An 18,233-nucleotide genomic window follows, 5' to 3' on the forward strand; every position below is an offset into this window, starting at 1 on the left:
TCCGGGTGGCTGCGGGCAGCGGCGGTGGTAGCGGCGGCGGCTGCGGGGTCGGTGTCGCGGCTGGGTTTAGGCCGCAGCGATTTCGGAGGAGGAACGCCCGTGGGCAGCGCCCCCCCCCACGCGAGGTGACCCCTTCCGAGGGACCGCACCCCGCCCCGCACCTCCGCGTCCCAGCAGGTCTGGGGGGGCCGGGGGGCTAGAGGGAGGGCCCGGGGCCCGGGGAACAAAGGCAGGCGGTGGGGGAAACGCCTCTTCCCTCGCCCCCACCCAGCTGGGCTCCTCGAGCCGCGTTAATGGGGCGCGGGCGGGGCAGAGAGCCCAGCTGGGAACAGGAGATGGGACCATATGGTGATGGGAGGAAGCTCCTGAGCCCCCCTGCACCGGCGGGGGCGCCCCAAATCCAGCAGGGGAACAGGGCCGAGCCCTCCGGGGACCCTGATCTAGTGGCAGGCGTGAGGGAGGGGGGACTGATGGTCAGGAAGAGGTGGGACCGGCTGACAGGTGGGCTGGGGCTGGGGGTGGGGTAAGGGCCCCAGCCTGGCAGCCCTGCCCAGCATGGGGAAAGGTTTCCTGCCTCTGGTCTTCCCCTCATCGAACTCGTTCTCCCGGAACACCGGGTGGGGCCGAGGGCTGGGCAGGAAAGCGGGCAGGTTCGGTCCTCTTTTAAAATGGAAAAAAGCCCCACAGGCGGTTGAGAAATAGCTTTGCTAAGGGTTCCTCTGCCTGCGTGCCGTCCATTCACCCAGGCCTCCTGGAGCCTTCGTGTGCAGCTCAAGGAGTAGCCATAGGCAGCTGGGGAAACTGAGGCCTCGGGAGGCCGTGAAGGCTAAGGGGGGGTGTCTGGGCCCAGATGAAGCAGCCCAGCTGTGGGGACAGATTGCCAAGAAAGGAAGGATCAGGGGTAGAGAGGAGTGGTGGTGGGGGGGTTCTTATTATGTGGCTTCCTTAGAGTTGAGGACTGTCACTGCAGCCTCTGTGGACTGGAGCTGGGGTGAGTCAGCCCTGCCCGGAGGGAGACGGGGCCCACCCCTTTGACAAACAGAAGGTGGCAGGGCCCATTTGGGGCAAGAGCTGGGCTTTAAACCTGGGCTGTATCTGCTAAAACCCCCTTCCCCGTGGAGGCCAGGGATGGGGTTAAACTCAGCGTTGGCGGGGGGGGGGGGGTCAGGGCAGGTGTCCCTGCCAAAGTCAACACCCAGGCCCTGAGGGGGGCCTCTATCCAGCTGGCAGGCCCCCCCCCTCCCCCCAGCCCACACCTGGGCCAAGCCAGCCGCTCACTCTGGGGCAAAGTCCACACCTGTACCTTTTGCAGGGTCTGGCTCCTCAGTGGCCAGAGGAGGCACCCCATATGCCCCCCACAACCTGGGCCCTGGCATTGGATAAGCCTCCCCATTTTCCAGAGGAGGACCCTGAAGGCCGGAGAGAGCAAGTGATGCCTCTGAGGTCACTTGGCCTCCAAGTGGCAGAGTTAGGATTTGAATCTGGGTCTGGTGTGTACACTGGAGCCATTCCTGGTGTTTTATTTTTCTGCAGGGCTCCAGCCGCCCCCCCCTCCCCCGGAGGCTCTCTGCCAAGATGGCATCAGCCGGAGACCCCCCAACAGGCCCGCGGGATGCAGCTGACCAGAACTTCGACTACATGTTCAAACTGCTGCTCATTGGCAACAGCAGCGTGGGCAAGACGTCCTTCCTGTTCCGCTATGCGGACGACTCCTTCACACCTGCCTTTGTCAGCACCGTGGGCATCGACTTCAAGGTCAAGACGGTCTATCGCCATGACAAGAGGATCAAGCTGCAGATCTGGGTGGGCCAGGCGGCGATTGTGGATCTGGGGCAAGGGACGGGAGTGTGTGTGCTGGCCCAGGAGAGGCTGGGCTTCCTCCAAGGAAGTCCATGATAGGGTGGAGGGCTGTGCGGAGGGGCCCCGGGTGAGCGAGAGTGGGCCAAAGTCAGGGAGGAGGCTTGGGGTAGATGTGAAAGGTGGCGGGGGTGGGGTGGGGGGAGTTATCTATGAGGTGAATTCATTAGGATGAGGATATGCTCTGCCCTACAGGGTCTGAGGGGCAGAGAGTGCTAACCCGAGGCGGGTTAGAGGTCCTGCTGACCAGTGGGGAAGAGGTTTGGGTACCATCCCAGGATCCCCCACAGAGCCTGTGTGCTCCTCAGAGGCTCTCGCTCCCAACATGGCCGCCGATAATGATTATCATGGGACTGCACACCAGGGTGTCTGCCCCGAGATGGTACTCTCTGGCCCAGGTGGCTCTTGCATGGGGTCACTAAGTCTGTTCTTGGAGATGAGGTGTAAGTCTGTGAGAGGCCACTGACCCCTCAGACTGGGAACGCCTCAAAGGCAGGGCCATGCCTCCCGTCAGACTGGGGCTGTGAGCACAGGGTGGTGGCCCACTTAGGGCCCTGCAGGGGTTGGGTGGGGAACAGGGTGGCTTCTGGTGGACTGACCCTGCTGTGTGCCTAGGACACGGCGGGCCAGGAGCGCTACCGCACGATCACCACAGCCTACTACCGCGGAGCCATGGGCTTCCTGCTCATGTATGACGTTGCCAACCAGGAGTCCTTCACCGCCGTGCAGGACTGGTGAGCGAGTGCTTGTGGGCCACTGACACCCTGACCATCGCCCTCTCCCCCTGACGCTCCATTTCTAGCCTCATGGCCCTCACACTCCACAGGGCCACCCAGATCAAGACCTACTCCTGGGACAATGCTCAGGTGATCCTTGTGGGGAACAAGTGTGACCTGGAAGATGAGCGGGTCGTGTCTACTGAGGATGGCCGGAGGCTCGCCGATGACCTTGGTTAGTGCCCAGCCTGGGCCCCAGGCCCTGGACCTCCCAGAACTAAACCCCCAATCCCCCCCCACCCCCACCCTTGGGTCCCAGGTCCAACCACAGTCATCAACCCTCTCGCTTTGAGGCTCCGCTCAGGAAAATACCCACCTGTATGCCACCTTCTGCATTTAATTTCAGAGAGTTCAGTGACAGATACTTCCCACCTCCACACTGCCCTGGGAAGCCAGATTGGGCAAAAACATGGCCGGACATGTATCCTCCAAACATCCCACCCATGTGGGAAGTGGCGAGTATATCACATCACAGCACTAAATATCTCACCATGGGGGAAGCCTCGAAGCATAAAGCACAGCCACACGGTAGAATACTACACAGCTGTGAAAAGGGATGGACACATTCTTTATGTTCTGCTATGGCAAGGTCTGTGGGGTATAGGGCTAGGTGGGAAAAGCAAACTGCAGAGAAGTGGGCTTGTCTGCTTCCTTTAGTCCGTAGCTCAGCAAATGTTTTCTTAAAGGGCCAGATCAGAAATATTTTTTATTTATTTATTTTTTATTTGACAGAGAGAGACACAGCGAGAGAGGGAACACAAGCAGGGGGAGTGGGAGAGGGAGAAGCAGGCTCCTCGCTGAGCAGGGAGCCCGGTGCGGGGCTCGATCCCAGGACCCTGGGATCATGACCTGAGCCGAAGGCAGACGCCTAATGACTGAGCCACCCAGGCGCCCCCAGATAGGAAATATTGAAGGTCATAGAATCTCTGTCACCACACTCAGCTCTGCCTGAAAGCAGCCAGAGAGCTGACAGGAATGAATGTGACTGTCAGTAAGACTTGGTTTACAAAAATAGGCGATAGGCCAGATCTGGCCTGTGACTCGAAGTTTGTTGGCCCCTGCAGGAGTGCCCAAAGAAACTCTGGAAGGATACAGAAGGATCTAGTAACAGTGGGGACCTGTGTGTGTCCGAGAACTGGGGACCAGGGCACCAGGGTGGGAGGAGGAGTTTTCAGGCTACCTTTTTGAATCATATAAATGGAAATTTAGGCTAAAAGGAAATCTTTTTTTTTTTTTTAAGGTTTTATTTATTTATCTGAGAGATAGAGAGAGGGTGCACAAGCACAAGTTGGGGGAGGGGCAGAGGGCGAAGCAGACTCCCCACTGAGCAGGGAGCCCGAAGCAGGGCTCCATCCCAGGACCCCAGGATCATGACCTGAACTGAAGGCAGACACTTTAACTGACTGAGCCATCCAGGCGCCCCAAAGCTAAAAGGAAATCTTGCCTGGAGTATTCTAGTATTCTAAGCCCTCCATAGAACTCTCCTTGCAGGAGGCAGTGTAACCACCACCATAGGGGAGGGTGGGTTAAGGAGGAGCCAGACTCAGGAGCTCGAATCCCATTCTGCAACCCACTAGCTGTGTGACCATAGGCACATCGTCTCCCCTCTCTGTGCTTCCATTTCTCCATCTGGAAAACAGAGTGAAAACCGTGTCTCCTTCAGAGCGCTGTTAGAAAGATGAAATAAGCCAACACTGGCCCTGATTGATCATTAACTTGTATTCTTTCTCTATCACTTTGTGATCTTGTATTGGTAACTTCAGCGGTCTGGGCCTGCACTTCCTCCTGTGTGAAATGAAGATTATAACAGCCTCAGCTCCTCAAGCTGTGATGGGGCCTAAATGAGTTATGACACAGGAGGCCCGTATCACCGTCTGGTACACATGCAGTTGTAGCTAAGTGTTAGCTAACATGATTGTGAACTGTTGTTGATGCTTGCCCACGGAACTCTAGACACCCCATAATGGCCCACAAATCCTCAAATATTTACTGGCCCTTTACCGAGAAAGTTCAGGGACCCTGGACTATACACAGTCTTCTTTCTCTTTTTTTCTTACCATCTATTTGTTGGACAAACTGGGTCTTTGTTCGATGGAATATCTCCCATTTGAGATCTGGCTCTTTGCTCCCTCGTGGTGTCATTTAACCTGCTCCTCTGTTCCCTGTGTTTTCTGGGAACTCCAGGTTGGGTCTCATTTCCAGGTATGATGGGGAGTCAGCCTTTGCAGCTGAGGCCTAGATCCCCAATTTGCCTAGAGTGGTGAAGTCAGCTATGGTTTCCAGCCATGGGCTGGAATACTTGCGGATGTTGCCCCCACCTTGCAGAGAACATCTAGTGAATGGGGGTGAGGGGGCTTCCTACTCTGTCATTAAGTTTAAAATATTGGCGTACAGAGCAGGAGACAGAATTTGACCCCAGTTTTCTGGGACAAAAATGACACACGCATGCATATACGCCCTACAGACCCAACCCCAATAATTGTGTATTTATATTAAAAAAAAAAAAGTGGAAAGCAAAATATCAAAACACCAATCGTAATTGTTTCTGGATGATGAGCTTACAGATAGCTTTTATATCCATCTTGATATTTTTCAGTAGTTTCTAACTTCAGTGGATTTCTCCACTGAATATTTATAATCAGGAAAAAAAAGTGTTAAAAAAAGAACTCAGATTGTTTGAGGCAGAGCCACACGCGGGGAAGGATATGCCAGCCTTGCCTAGGAAGACAGTGGGGTGACATTGACGATCACTAGTCTCGGAGTAAGAGATCTGAGTTCATGGCCTGCCTCCGTCATTCAATCAATCAATCAGTCAATCACTCAGCAAGTAGCTTCTGAGCACCTGCTCTGTGCCAGGCACAAGACAAGGCAAACAGCAATCCTGCCCTCCCAGAGCTGGCATTCCAGGAGCAGAGATGGATAGTAAATGGATAATTACACACACATAATTATTTAATTGTAATTACATTTTTATAGTACAGCGTGGCAAGTGCTGGGTTAGGGCCCTGTTTATCCTATGCTGTGTGTAATGTGGCGGGCGTTTGTCTGAATTTCTGGCCCAACTTGGTGAGTATGGTGGGTGTGGACCTATTGGGAACCATTCGGGGTAGCTCCCTGTAGGGAGAGCCTGAGCCAACCTTTTAGGGGTGCAGGAAGGATTGTCACATACACCCTTATTGTTAGGTCAACAGCCCCCACTTTTTGCAGCTGAGGGACCATGGGCAAGTCCCCAAAGCCTTTGTACTACCTTCCACCTTTGGAAGGACAAGCTTTTTTAAATTAAAAAAAAAATTTAATTTTTTAATTTTAGTTTTGGCGGGGGGGAAGAGGGAGAAGGAGCTGGGCTCGATCCTAGGACCCTGGGATCATGCCCTGAGCCAAAATTGAGAGTCTGATGCTTACCCAACTGAGCCACCCAGGCGCCCAGGACAAGCTTTTTGTTTTTAAATGAGAGACAAGTTAGGGCCACCTGGGTGTTTGCTTCTTCTTCTTATTTCTTACTATCATTATTACCACTTTAAAAAAAAAAAAGGATTTTATCTATTTATTAGAGAGAGTGAGCGAGGGCACGCACAAGCAGGGGGAGGGGCAGAGAGAGGGAGAAGCAGACTTCCCTGCTGAGCACGGAGCCCAATGCGGGCATCGATCCCAGGACCTCGGGATCATGACCTAAGGCGAAGGCAGATGCTTGACCAACTGAGCCACCCAGGTGCCCCTCATTATTACAACCTTTAGTATGTTCTGTAGGTCAAGACTGTGGGCATCGCATACGCCCCACAGACGCTGGGGAACCCGCTGTTTGTTATATGCCTGCTGGGCACCAGAACATTACTTGCTGGACTCCTGCAGTCATTGCTTTGTGACAAAGAGTTTCTTGCAATAGTCCAAACCGGGGCAGATTTTTATCAGCATCAGCATCGTTCCCTTTTTACAGATGAGCCAGCTGAGGCTTCAAGAGACTTCAGCACTCAGCCAAGGTCCCACAACTGCATGAAGGGCAGACCTGGGCTTGGAAACCAGGTTTGGGTGATGCCCAGGTTCTGCCCCCCGGGGGGTCTCACTGGTGTTCCCACCTTGTGTCCATCCAGGTTTTGAGTTCTTTGAGGCCAGCGCCAAGGAGAACATCAACGTGAAGCAGGTCTTTGAGCGCCTGGTGGACATCATCTGTGAGAAGATGAATGAGTCCCTAGAACCCAGCTCCAGCCCGGGGAGCAATGGGAAAGGCCCGGCCTTGGGAGATGCCCCGCCCCCTGAGCCCAGCAGCTGCAGCTGCTAGAGATGGTCCCCAACCCCTGCCCACCCCTTCCGGCCTTGGCAGGGACTGGGACTGAGGCATGAGCCACAAGGGCTGTTTCCAAGCTCAGGGCGCCCCCTTCCCTCCCGTCAGCTGCCCCGTCTCCCGCATGACCTCTGACTTGCCCGAGCAGCCTTATCACAAGCTCCAGACCCTGGGGATTCTGCATTGCGGGCAGAGTCTGGGTGCGTTGACGTGCACGAGCTTGCTGCTTTTCAGGAATTCTAATGGAGGGAGCATGGGCAGCATGTCCCACCCCGTCTGGTGGAGGGGCCTCCACAGTGCCTTCTGGGGTTAGAACTCTTGTCCTTGTCCATTCTGTGTTGGGGTATTGCCTGGCATTCACAAGCTGGTCGAAGATGCTTCGTGGTCTTCCTCCTGCAGTGTGGGTCCTCAGAGTTCATCCCTGGGGAGGTGGAAGGTGAGTCCTTTCTCAGGGTCCCCTGGTGTGGTCCCAGGCCCACTCATGAACCTCCTCGGACCTCAAGCTTCCAAGGTGGGGAGGTGATTTTAGCCTTTACAGACCCTTCCCTACCGGCCTGCAGATCCTGTGCCTGTGAAAGCAGTATTAAAGCAGCTTTTCCCATAGTAAAGGGGCAGGAAGTCAGAGGCCCACACCCTCCACCGGCTTCAGGGACCCCAGAAGTGCCTTCTGAGCTTCCCCAGGATTCCACATCACCCACACCCCCGCCACTGTTTTGGCTTATCCACTGCAGCATCTCTGATCCCTGGATTGAATTCTGGAACCATGGGCTGCATCAGACTGGGCAGAGAATGGCCCAACCCGTGGCGTTCCTGCTCGGGACTTTTTGCAGGGAGTTAATCTCAGAGCCAGGAGCCCCGGACCTCCCGCCCCTTCCTGCCTCTCCCAGGCCCCATTTAGCTGGTGATGTTTTAAGCAAGGTCTTTCCACATCTTCCATCCTGCTAGAAAAGGAAATTGAGCAATGTTCCTATCACCTGCTCTTGCTGGCGACTTGCCAATAGAAGGACTCGGGTTCCTACCCATCAAGGACCCTTGAAGACCCAGAGTCCCATTTCCTGAGCCACGTCATTGGTGGGGCCCAGACAGGTGATGTTTCCTACTAAGGGAGGAGTGAATCTAAGGGAGGCTATAGGGTTGGGCTGAAGGGGCAAGAAAGCAGGATTGGGTAATTACTGTTGCTACATGTGTTTCACGGACACAGCTTGGGAGTGGCAGGCTGATGGGGATGGGCTGGGAATCAGTCTCCCTGGTTGACACACGATCAGGGAGCCCACAAGGCTGGGGTCCCCAGCTGGCGGGGGCTTCTGCTGGGAGATTATGTGCAGTCTGGGGATCTCCATCTTGCTCTCCCCACCCCCCCACCCCAGCTCAGTGTTCTTCCTGCCCACCCAAGGCCAAACTCCAGTGGCATGGCACCCATTTGTGCCCCAGAATACCGACTAACATCCATAATTTGACAGACACTGTGAAGATGGTCTAAACAGATGGTTTGTGTACGCCCCCAGCCCCTGCCACCAAAATGACTTGCTGTAGCCTTAAAGATCTCAGCCTCCTCCTCCTGCAAGTGAGGAAGATCTGGTTCAAGTGGAACTTCGCTCTTAACCTTTATAGAAGCTCTACTTCGAATTTATTTCTAGAGAGCCCCATTCATCCCTTACCAAGCGCTGCCCTTAGAGCTTCAAAGTGAGGGTATCTGTGAGCCAGCAAGCCAGATGACTGGTGAAATGGACAAGTTTCTGGAAACATACAGTGAGTTTGGGGAATGTTTGGGGGCAGGAGTCAAAAATGTTAGTTGCGTTACCATAAAGGGGAAATGAAAGGAGCTATTAAAAAAAAACAAAACAAAACCTGTTAAGATGCACCATAGGCTGTCAAGATTCTGTGGGCCACCCCATTTTCCTTAAGCTGCTTGCCAAAAAAAAAAAAAAAAAAGTGGTTCAAAGTGCCATTACCTAAGGGATGAGCCAACTTGTCATAGCCCGCATGATAAAAAACAGCTTTGGCTGTGCCTTGTACCTGACGTGAGGTAAGACTTGTGTTTACACATGATTTTTGAACAGTTGAGCTTTAAGTAGCAACTGAGACAACTAGCTGCCTGTGGGTTTTCTCAAAATTGGGAATAATGTAGGAGAGGGTTTTTTGTTGTTTCTTCTAAAAATAATGCAAGTTTTTATCATTTTGGGTGGGAGGCTTCACTCACGATGGTCTCTGGGGAACTAAAACCACTGTCCTGGGAGATCATGTTGGGGGGTGGTGATGCCTGGTCAGAGGGATGGAGATTTGTTGAGTTTCCAAACAAAAATGAAGCCAAAGGCTGTGGGAAAACCACTTCTCAACTCCAGGGAGACCGGAGTCTGGGAAGGGAGCCTGAGGCTGGGTCCTATATTCTCACCATTTGCTTTTAGCAGCTCATCTTTCCACTGCCATGACCACGGTTTGGGGTTGGGGGGTTGGGGTTCTGCTTTTTCCTTTTCTTTCTTTCTTTGGCCTCCCCAGAGATCACGTTCTTGTAAGTAAGGGGTGAAATTTGGTCTCGGCGTTGAAGTGCTAATTCCACGAGCTGGCTTCTTCCCTGCGATCCCAAAACACTATGGAGTGAGCTCTCGACTCAGTCATTTATGTACTGGATGTGGTCCTGCTGTGTAAGCGATTCCTTGATGTCCACTTGGGAAGTCGAGCACTTTTATCCACAAGAGAAAATAAAGCCGTTGTGCCCCGACGCAGTTGTTCTTTTACTGCCATTAGTGAAACGTGGTTTTCAGGAAGAGGGCGGCTGATTCACAGCCAAGTAGATGGTTGGTCGAGGGCCATGTGTGATGCAGCAGAACCTGGATCAGGCTAGGGAGGAGGCTCAGGTCTGGGGCTGCCTCTAGCCAGGCCTCATGTCCACCACCTTGGCCCTGGAAAGTTTGCTGTGTGGTAGGGAAGATGATCTGTCCTCCCCACAACAGCCAGAGGGAACCTGTGAATACCCAAGTCTTCCCGTTGCTCCTCTGCTCAGAGCCCTCTGTGGCTCCCACTCAGTAAATGCCTGAGTCTTCCCTGCGGCTCACAAGGTCCTGTGTGATCTGACCTGTCACTTCCTCAATTCTCCCCACTTGCCCCCCCCACATTTGCTCCGCTGCAGTCACATTGACCTTGCTGCTATTTGAACACACCAGGCCCCTGCCTCAGGGCCTTTGCACTGGCTGGTCCATCTGCCTGAAGTCAAATGGCTCTTCTCACTCACCCCCTCTTTCAGGTCTTTGTGCAAATCTCACCTTCCCATTGGCCCCCCTTCCCCTCCTCTCCCCTCCCTGTTTAGTACTGCAACCTCTCCGCAGCATTTCTGATGTCCCTTTCCCTGTGTCCTTCCCCCCCATAGCCCCTAGAATCCAAACTACTGTATACTTATTATATATTTATATATATGTATATTATATTATATATATAATATATATATTTACTTGTTTAACTTAAACAAGTGTCTCTTCCAATATAATACCAGTCCCTCAAATGCAGGGATGTTTTATTTTTCACTACCCACACCCAGCTCAGTTCCTGTTTGATACAATAAAAAAGAAATACTTGGTTTTTGTCGCTGGTTCCTGGCACACAGCTCCTAAAACCTTTGGGATCTCTCTGGAGTGATAAGAGTGTCTTTTGTATGCTAATGAGAGGCCTGGTGGTGGGGAGTCTCTAGGTGGCTTCAGGAGGGGGGCTGGTCTCCAGAAAGACCACACCACGACTAGAGGGTGGGAACTATGAACCCAGCCCCCTGACCTTAAAGTGGAGGAGAGACAAGCTGGAGATTGAGTTAATCGCCAATGGCCAGTGATTTTATCCATCATACTTAAGTGGTGAAACTTCCATAACAGGGGCGCCTGGGTGGCTCAGTTGGTTAGGCGACTGCCTTCGGCTCGGGTCATGGTCCTGGAGTCCCGGGATCGAGTCCCACATCGGGCTCCCTGCTCAGCAGGGAGTCTGCTTCTCCCTCTGACCCTCCCCCTTTCATGTGCTCTCTCTCTCTCATTCTCTCTCTCAAATAAAATAAATAAAATCTTAAAAAAAAAAAAGAAACTTCCATAACAGCCTAAAAAACAAGGGACACCCGGCCGGCTCAGTTGGTTAAGTGCCTTTGGCTCAGGTCATGATCTCAGGGTCCTGGGATCAGCCCCACGTTGGCTCCCTGCTCAGTGGGGAGTCTGCTCCCTGCTCCCTCCCTGCTCAAAATTCAGAGAGCTTCTGGATTAGAAACACAATCACGGTGCTAGGAGGGTGGCATGCCGGCAGAGGACATGGAAGCTCTGCACGCCTTCTCCATACCTTACCTACGAGTTTGGCTGTTCTTGATTTATATATCCTTTCATAATTAACTAATGATAGTAACTAAAGTGCTTACTGAGCTCTGTGAGATTCTCATCAAGCCTGACAATCCATCAAGCCTTGTTGGAGCCCTCTGATTTTGGAGCCAAGTCAGTCAGAAGTATGGGTCCCCTGGAGACCCAATACTTGAAACTGGCATCTGAAGTGGGGGCAGTCTAGTCGGACGGAGCCCTAAAGTTTGTGGTATCTGCCTCAAACACTGGGTAGTTAATGTCAGAATTGAACTCTAGGACACCCAGTTGGTGCCCGGAGAGAATCGTTTGGTGTGAAACCCCTCCACACACACACACATTTGATGTCAGAAGTGTCATGAGTAAAAGTAGTTCATTTATGACTTAGAGCCGGCGCACCCTAGATGTTTGTTGAGTGAATGTATGAACTGCAGAGCTCAAGTGGGAGCTAGATCCACGGACTCACATACTGTCCCAGGCTTCTCAACTGCTCTTTGTGCCTTTGCTCCGCAGCCTTGCCCTCGCGAGGTGAGGTGAGCTTCAAGGGAACTGGTCATCTTATCCCAAGTCCCCAAAACGAGTACCCATGGCCAGCTTGGGGCCCACGCCCACACCTGAACCTGAACGGCAGGCAGAGAGATGGAACGTGCTGATTGGCTGGCTGAGACCACGTGACGGCCCAGCTTAGGGACAGAAATCTGAGAGGTGGGCTGGCTCCAAAGGAAACTGGTGTGTTCTTTCCTGAAGCAGGAGGTGATTGCAGCAATAGCAAATACTACACGTGCTCATTTTAGCTTCCTCAAAATCCACCCCCCCAAAGAAAGATAGAAAGATTAGATAAACTGCCATTTTGCAATCCTCAATGAAAGAACTGATTCAGGTAGTTGGCGGTCATTGGATGAAGCCCTTGGATTATTGTTTCTCAGCAGTGACCATGGCCCACCCTTAGATTCTGGGTGAATGTCAGAGTCCCCACACCCCAGGGCCCATCCAATTAAATCAGAAGGTGGAAGTCGGGGTGCAGGCTTGGGTATTTTGTGAAAGTTCCCAGAGGGCCGAGAACCAGTGACTTACAGGAAATATGGGGGGAGGGAGGAAGAAGATCAAGGGTTTACAGTAGAAGCAAGGAGTAAATCATGCTCTTTTTTAAAGATCTTATTTATTTATCTATTTGAGAGAGAGAGGACAAAATGGGGGAGCAGCAGAGGAAGGAGAAGCAGTCTCCCGGCTGATCAGGGAGCCCCATGTAGGGCTCGATCCCAGGACCCCAAGATCATAACCTGAGCCAAGGCAGATACGTAACCGTCAGAGCCACCCAGGGGCCCCCATACTCTTTCTGCAACAAATCAAAGGTTGGTGGGGTGGGAGAAGTGGAGGTCGAACCTGGAGCAGTGGTTCCCCAAGCATCTGTGCTTTAACAAAACATTCAGGGGATTCTAATGCATGCTCTAATTTGAGAACAGCTGGGTTAGAATAAAAGGGATTTAGGAAACATGACAAGAAAACGTGATATGTGGACCTTATTTGGATCCATTGCAAAGAAACCAAATGTGTAAGTGCTGGGGGATGTAAAGTACAGCATGGTGACTAGAGTTAATAACACTGTATTACACATTTGGAAGTTACTAAGAGAGTAGATCTTAAAAGTTCTCATCAGAAGAAAAAATTTCTAACTATGTATGGCGATGTTTATTAGACTTATTGTGGCCATCATTCTGCAGTGTATACTAATATCAAATCATGTTGTACATCTGAAACAAATATGTTACATGTCAATTATATCTCAATAAAAAACAAACAAAATGCCAAGAAATCAATGTAAAAGGACATTTTTGAGCCAATCAGGAAAATTCCGATGGTGGCCTGGGTGTTGAGTGATAACAAGGAATGGTTGCTAATTGTCTTAGATGCTGCCTTGGTCCATTTGGGCTGCTATTAACAGAATACCACAGACTGTGCGGCTTATAAACAAAAGACATTTCCTTCTCCCACTTCTGTAGGCTGGGAAGTTCAAGATCAAGGTGCCAGGAGATTCAGTGTCTGGTGAAGGAAGACTAATGTCCTGGGTCATTGATGGCTGGATTTTTTTTTTTTTTCCCGGTGTCCTCTTGTGGAAGAAGCAAAGGAGCTCTCTGGTGTCTCTTTTATTTTATTTTTTTTTAAAGATTTTATTTATTTATTCATGAGAGACGGGGAGGGGGGGAGAGAGAGAGAGAGAGAGAGAGAAGCAGAGGGAGAAGCAGGCTCCCAAGGAGCAGGGAGCCCGATGCGGGACTCGATCCCAGGACCCTGGGATCATGACCTGAGCCAAAGGCAGACGCTTAACCATCTGAGCCACCCAGGCGCCCTGGTGTCTCTTTTATAAGGTACTAATCCCATTCGTGAGGGCTCAGCCTTCATGACCTAGTCACCTCCCAGAGGCCCCACCTCCCAAGACCATCACATTGGGAATTGGGTTCCAACATAGGAATTTGGGTGGGGAGGGGACACAAACATTTAGTCAGGTGTGATGACAGCCTTGGGGCTGATGCAGATGTATACATTTTTAGAGATCTCTGTGTACTGAAGTATGAGGGGAGAAATGACATTGTTTGGGATTCGTTTCTAAATACTTCATCAAGGGGGAAAAGGGATCATGAAACAGACATGTCAGACTCGAGGTGATTGTTGAATCTGGGTGATGGGTATATAGGATTTTCTTTGGAAAATTCTTTTGGTTCTTTTTGTGGACATTTTAGATTTTTTTTTTTTCACAAAATAATTTACAAAACAACACAACTGCATGAGAAGGGAGGCCATGTCATCCCATTTAGGTACTTAGGGCTAAAACCATTGCTAGCTGCCATAAAAAATAAAATGAAGGAAAAAGGATCAGGATAACGGTGCTTTGCAAAATCTTTTATTACCAATCTCTTCCAAAAGCAGTGAGGGCCACAGAGAAATAATGAGACAAAATCTCCAGCAGCCAGGTGGACCAGATGTCCTGTCCTCCCCCCCCCAGCTCCGTCTGCCTCCTTTGATGAATAGCAGCAAAGTGGCAAGAATTCCTGGCAGCTGAAATGGGAGAAGAAAGAAATACTGAACCAACTTAAGGGACCTCTGGAACCCAAAGCAAATTGGATACACTGACAAGGGGAGGGGAGTATCTTCTTCCGGAAAGGTGAAGGGCAGGGTTTTACAGAGAGCGGAAGGCCCCGGATGGTCAGTCTGGGGCTGCTTTGAACCTGTTTCCACAATCAGTCTCAGTAGTGAGCAGAAGATGGAGGCCTTTTGTGATGCACCTGGGTCATTTTCCCTTTGTTTCCCGCAGATCTTATCTCCACCCTCTTTCTGCCCTACCCTGGGTCCTGCGAACTACACTTCCCAGAACGTCCTGCCCTTTCACTTCCGGTTACGGAACCGCAAACCGCCCAATAGGAGACACCTACCTGTAGGAGATGGGAAGGCTGGAGGAAAAGTTGGAGTATTTCTTCCCCACTGCCTCCTCTCTCCGGCCCACCCTGAGCTCTTCAAGACTGCAGCTGTGGGCAGATGGCCCCTCTTCCTTGGCTCTTGCTTTCCCCACCCCTTCAGGCCCAGAAGTAAAAGCTCCCCGTGTTGCTAGCCCCTCAGCACCTCATCCCTCCGTTTTTCTTAACCCTGCCCACACCTCAGCAAGGAAGCCCCTGAAAACTTCTTAAAAGGACCACCTGGGGGCTGCATTCTGTTTCCTGCTGGGATCTTGACTATTATGACCTCCTTGGGGAAGAGGGTGTGGTATAGTTTGCAAACATATATTCGATATAAATTTGTACAATGAAAAAAATGATTTTTATTTTTTATTTATTATTTTTTAAAGATTTTATTTATTTATTCATAAAAGGCAGAGAGGGAGAGGGAGAAGCAGGCTCCCCGCTGAGCAGGGAGCCTGATGCGGGACTCGATCCCAAGACCCTGAGATCATGACCTGAGCCGAAGGCAGACGCTTATCCATCTGAGCCACTCAGGCGCCCAAAAATACCCATTTTTAAAATACAGGTCAGATGGGGCGCCTGGGTGGCTCAGTTGGTTAAGCGACTGCCTTCGGCTCAGGTCACGATCCTGGAGTCCCTGGATCGAGTCCCGCATCGGGCTCCCCGCTCAGCGGGGGAGTCTGCTTCTCCCTCTGACCCTCCCCCCTCTCATGTGCTCTCTCTCTCTCATTCTCTCTCTCAAATAAATAAATAAATAGAAAAAAAATACAGGTCAGATGGATGAGACTCGTTCATCTCTCAACTGGCAGTGATCTGCAGAAGAACACTACTGCATCTTGAAAATCAATCTGAGGGAAGTACCTGAGTGAAAAAAAAAAAAAAACAAACTTCATGGGGGTCCAGAGGGATGGAGGCTTTTTTTTTTTTTTTTTACAAAATAAGAGCTTTATTGAGAAAATTCATATATCATACACTTCACCTTTCTAAAGTGTACAGTTAAGTGGTGTAATCCCTTTATCTTTAATGTTACTACTGAGAAGGTAGGATTTCTATATGCCATTTCGCTATTTGTTTTCCATTTGTGTTTTGCCCTTGTTCTATTTGCTCACCTCAACTTTCTTTTGTGTTAAATATTTTCTAGTGCAGCATTTTAATTCCCTTGTTTCTTTTGCTGTATTTTAAAGTTCTTTTCTTAGTGGCTGTCCTTGGGATTACAATTAACATCTTAACTGTTTACAACCTAGTCTGGATTAACACTAAATGAATTTCAGTAGCATACAAAAACTCTACTCCTATATATCTCTTTTCGTTCCACCCTCCTTTGTGCTACTATTGTCATGTGAATTATGTCTTTTTTTTTTTTTTAAGCAGCTGTTTTCTTTATACAAATATTAAAGGTCTAAGCCATGGGTCCCTCATTACTGTACTTCAAATAATTTTTGAATTATTTGAATTTTATGAGGGGTTGAGTTTCTATTAATCAGTGCAGAAATTTTCAAAAGGTTAAACCGCCAGAGAAGACTTACACTACAGAGCGAGCATAACATCCTTTCTCGCTACTCTCACGAATTAAAAATGCACCATCAGGTTTCCCGTAAAGCAAGTCCTCTGCTTGTCCTCGATTGATATCCTCAACAAACCAGGTTTTCTCATCGTAATGGGGCAGGTTTCCATCTTCCTCATTGATAAAATAGGTCTCATCAGCATCCTCATTCTTGATTCCCAACCAGGCATTTAGGCGCTTCTGTCTCACTCCTTTGTGACTGAGCTATACAAGGTGCTGATCTCGGATCTTGCGCAGCTGGATCAGGTCAGGTTTGATACTGTTCTTTTTTTTTTTTTTTTATCTATTTCCCGGTTGTCCAAAGCTTGTTTCTTCAAATCCTGCTCTAGATGCATTTTGCTATCATGAATCTCACCCAGACATGATTTCAGTTTGTCATAATTCATCATAATTCCGTGAAAATATTGACATATTAAGGCTAAAACAGGAACCAAGCGGAAACATTCTATAATGTGAGCATAGTCCTAATATCTTAAGTGTGGTAGACATCTGTTGTTTTTGCCTAGCCCATATCCATTCTCATTCTTTTGGTAATGGCACCTTGATGTTCCCTCCTCATGTGAATTACATCTTAATATCAGTCTGTAAACACAGTTTTATAGGTATTGCCTTATGCGGTTGTCTTTTAAATGAGGTAGGAAAAGAAAATTCAGTCCTGGGATCGAGCCCCACATTGGGCTCTGCACTCAGCGCAAAGTCTGCTTGGGGTTCTTCCTCTCCCCCCCTGCTCATGCTCTCTCTCTAACTCTCTCAAAAATTAAACAAACAAACAAACAAGCACGCCCTTATCACTACCATACAATAAATTGTCCAATTGAAAAAAATCATATTTCTTGTCTTCCGCTGCTGATTAGAATGCCCACGAGGGCAGAGATTTTTGCCTGTGGAGTTCATTGTTGTATCCACAGTGCCTACAACAATGCCTGGTGCAGAGGTGCTCAGTAAGTTTTGTGGACTGAAAAAGTGAACATTAAAACTCTTCTAATGGCTTTCCATCATCCTCAGAATAAAGGTCAAACCCCTCTCTGCAGCGTACAAGGTCTTGTATGATCTACCCCATCAGTTCCCTGCCCTCAGCTCTCCCTACCCCTCTTCTCACTCACCCTGCTCCAGCCACACTGGCCTCCCTGCTGGTCTGGGAATAAGCCAAGCCTATTGCTACCTCATGGCCTTTGCACCAGCTATTTCCTCCGGATTCTCCCATACACACACATAGTTATCCCTCATCTCCTCGGGTCACTGGCCAAATGTCACCTCCTCAGGGAAGTCATCCCTGATTCCCTTCCCGAACCTGTCACCCTGCTTTACTCCCTTACCAGAAGGGATCTCTAACTGAAATGATCATCCATCCCCCACCCCCACTTGAATGTCAGCTCCACCATAGCAGGGATCCCCAGTGCCCAGAACAGGGCTTGGCACACAGTAGGCGCTCTGAAAGAGCCCAGTGTGTTCCAAAGGGCCTAGACCTTACCTGTATCACTGCTGCCCCAAGTGAGCCCCCACTCAAGTTGAAGCTCTGAGTCTTGGTTATTTTCAAGAGCTTGGGGAAACAGCCCTGAGGATACAAATGTCAAACCAAAGGACCTCGTTAAGGGCTTCTGGACTCCAAGTTCCCACCGGCCCCACCCCTTGGGCCAATGACGAGAAGGGGACAAAGCCACAAGGACCTTGACTCCTCACTTGACTGCTTCCCCTATCCCAGCATCTTCCCTGGCCTCCTCATTCCCTCACCTCACCCAGAACATACCGTGTACTCCCCAGAATCTATCTGTAGTGACCTCCAAGTGTGGTGAATAGGAGTATGACCAGATGTCCCAAGTTATTTTGCTAGTTGTGTGACCCTGAGAAGTCGCACACCACTCTGTGCCTCAGTTTTCCCAGCTGTAAATAAATGGGACCAACTGGATCTGCCACCCAAGTTTTTGTGAGGATTAAGAGAACAAATCTACATGAAGTATGTAACAGCAGCCTGACAGCCAGTATTCAGTA

General features: G+C 50.2%; 2 protein-coding genes across 4 annotated transcripts in view; one reads left to right on the plus strand and one right to left on the minus strand.

The window, feature by feature from the left end:
• Nucleotides 1-13,209, plus strand: RAB3D (RAB3D, member RAS oncogene family). 3 transcript variants are annotated; one of them, XM_028088754.2, is made up of 5 exons: nt 1-177; nt 1,534-1,803; nt 2,473-2,591; nt 2,684-2,808; nt 11,742-13,209. In XM_028088754.2, exons 2-5 carry the CDS (start codon nt 1,576-1,578, stop codon nt 11,879-11,881), a joined length of 612 nt encoding a protein of 203 aa, XP_027944555.1. In that variant the 5' UTR covers nt 1-177; nt 1,534-1,575; the 3' UTR covers nt 11,882-13,209. The 3 variants fall into 3 exon arrangements, with proteins under 3 accessions (XP_027944555.1, XP_027944554.1, XP_027944556.1); XM_028088753.2 differs by lacking the exon at nt 11,742-13,209 and adding an exon at nt 6,722-9,631; XM_028088755.2 differs by lacking the exon at nt 11,742-13,209 and adding an exon at nt 2,980-6,715.
• TSPAN16 (tetraspanin 16) overlaps nt 13,132-18,233 on the minus strand; it is a 15,176-nt gene continuing 10,074 nt past the window's right edge. Inside the window, 3 exon segments of the mRNA XM_088023486.1 lie at nt 13,132-13,160; nt 14,240-14,282; nt 17,716-17,801. Of these exon segments, the coding sequence (XP_087879612.1) occupies nt 13,132-13,160; nt 14,240-14,282; nt 17,716-17,801 (158 nt within the window).

This window comes from Eumetopias jubatus, unplaced genomic scaffold (assembly GCF_037043125.1).
Source record: "Eumetopias jubatus isolate StellerSeaLion01/CBP00866 unplaced genomic scaffold, mEumJub1_p1.0 scaffold_1, whole genome shotgun sequence".
NCBI classification, from domain to species: Eukaryota; Metazoa; Chordata; class Mammalia; order Carnivora; family Otariidae; genus Eumetopias; species Eumetopias jubatus.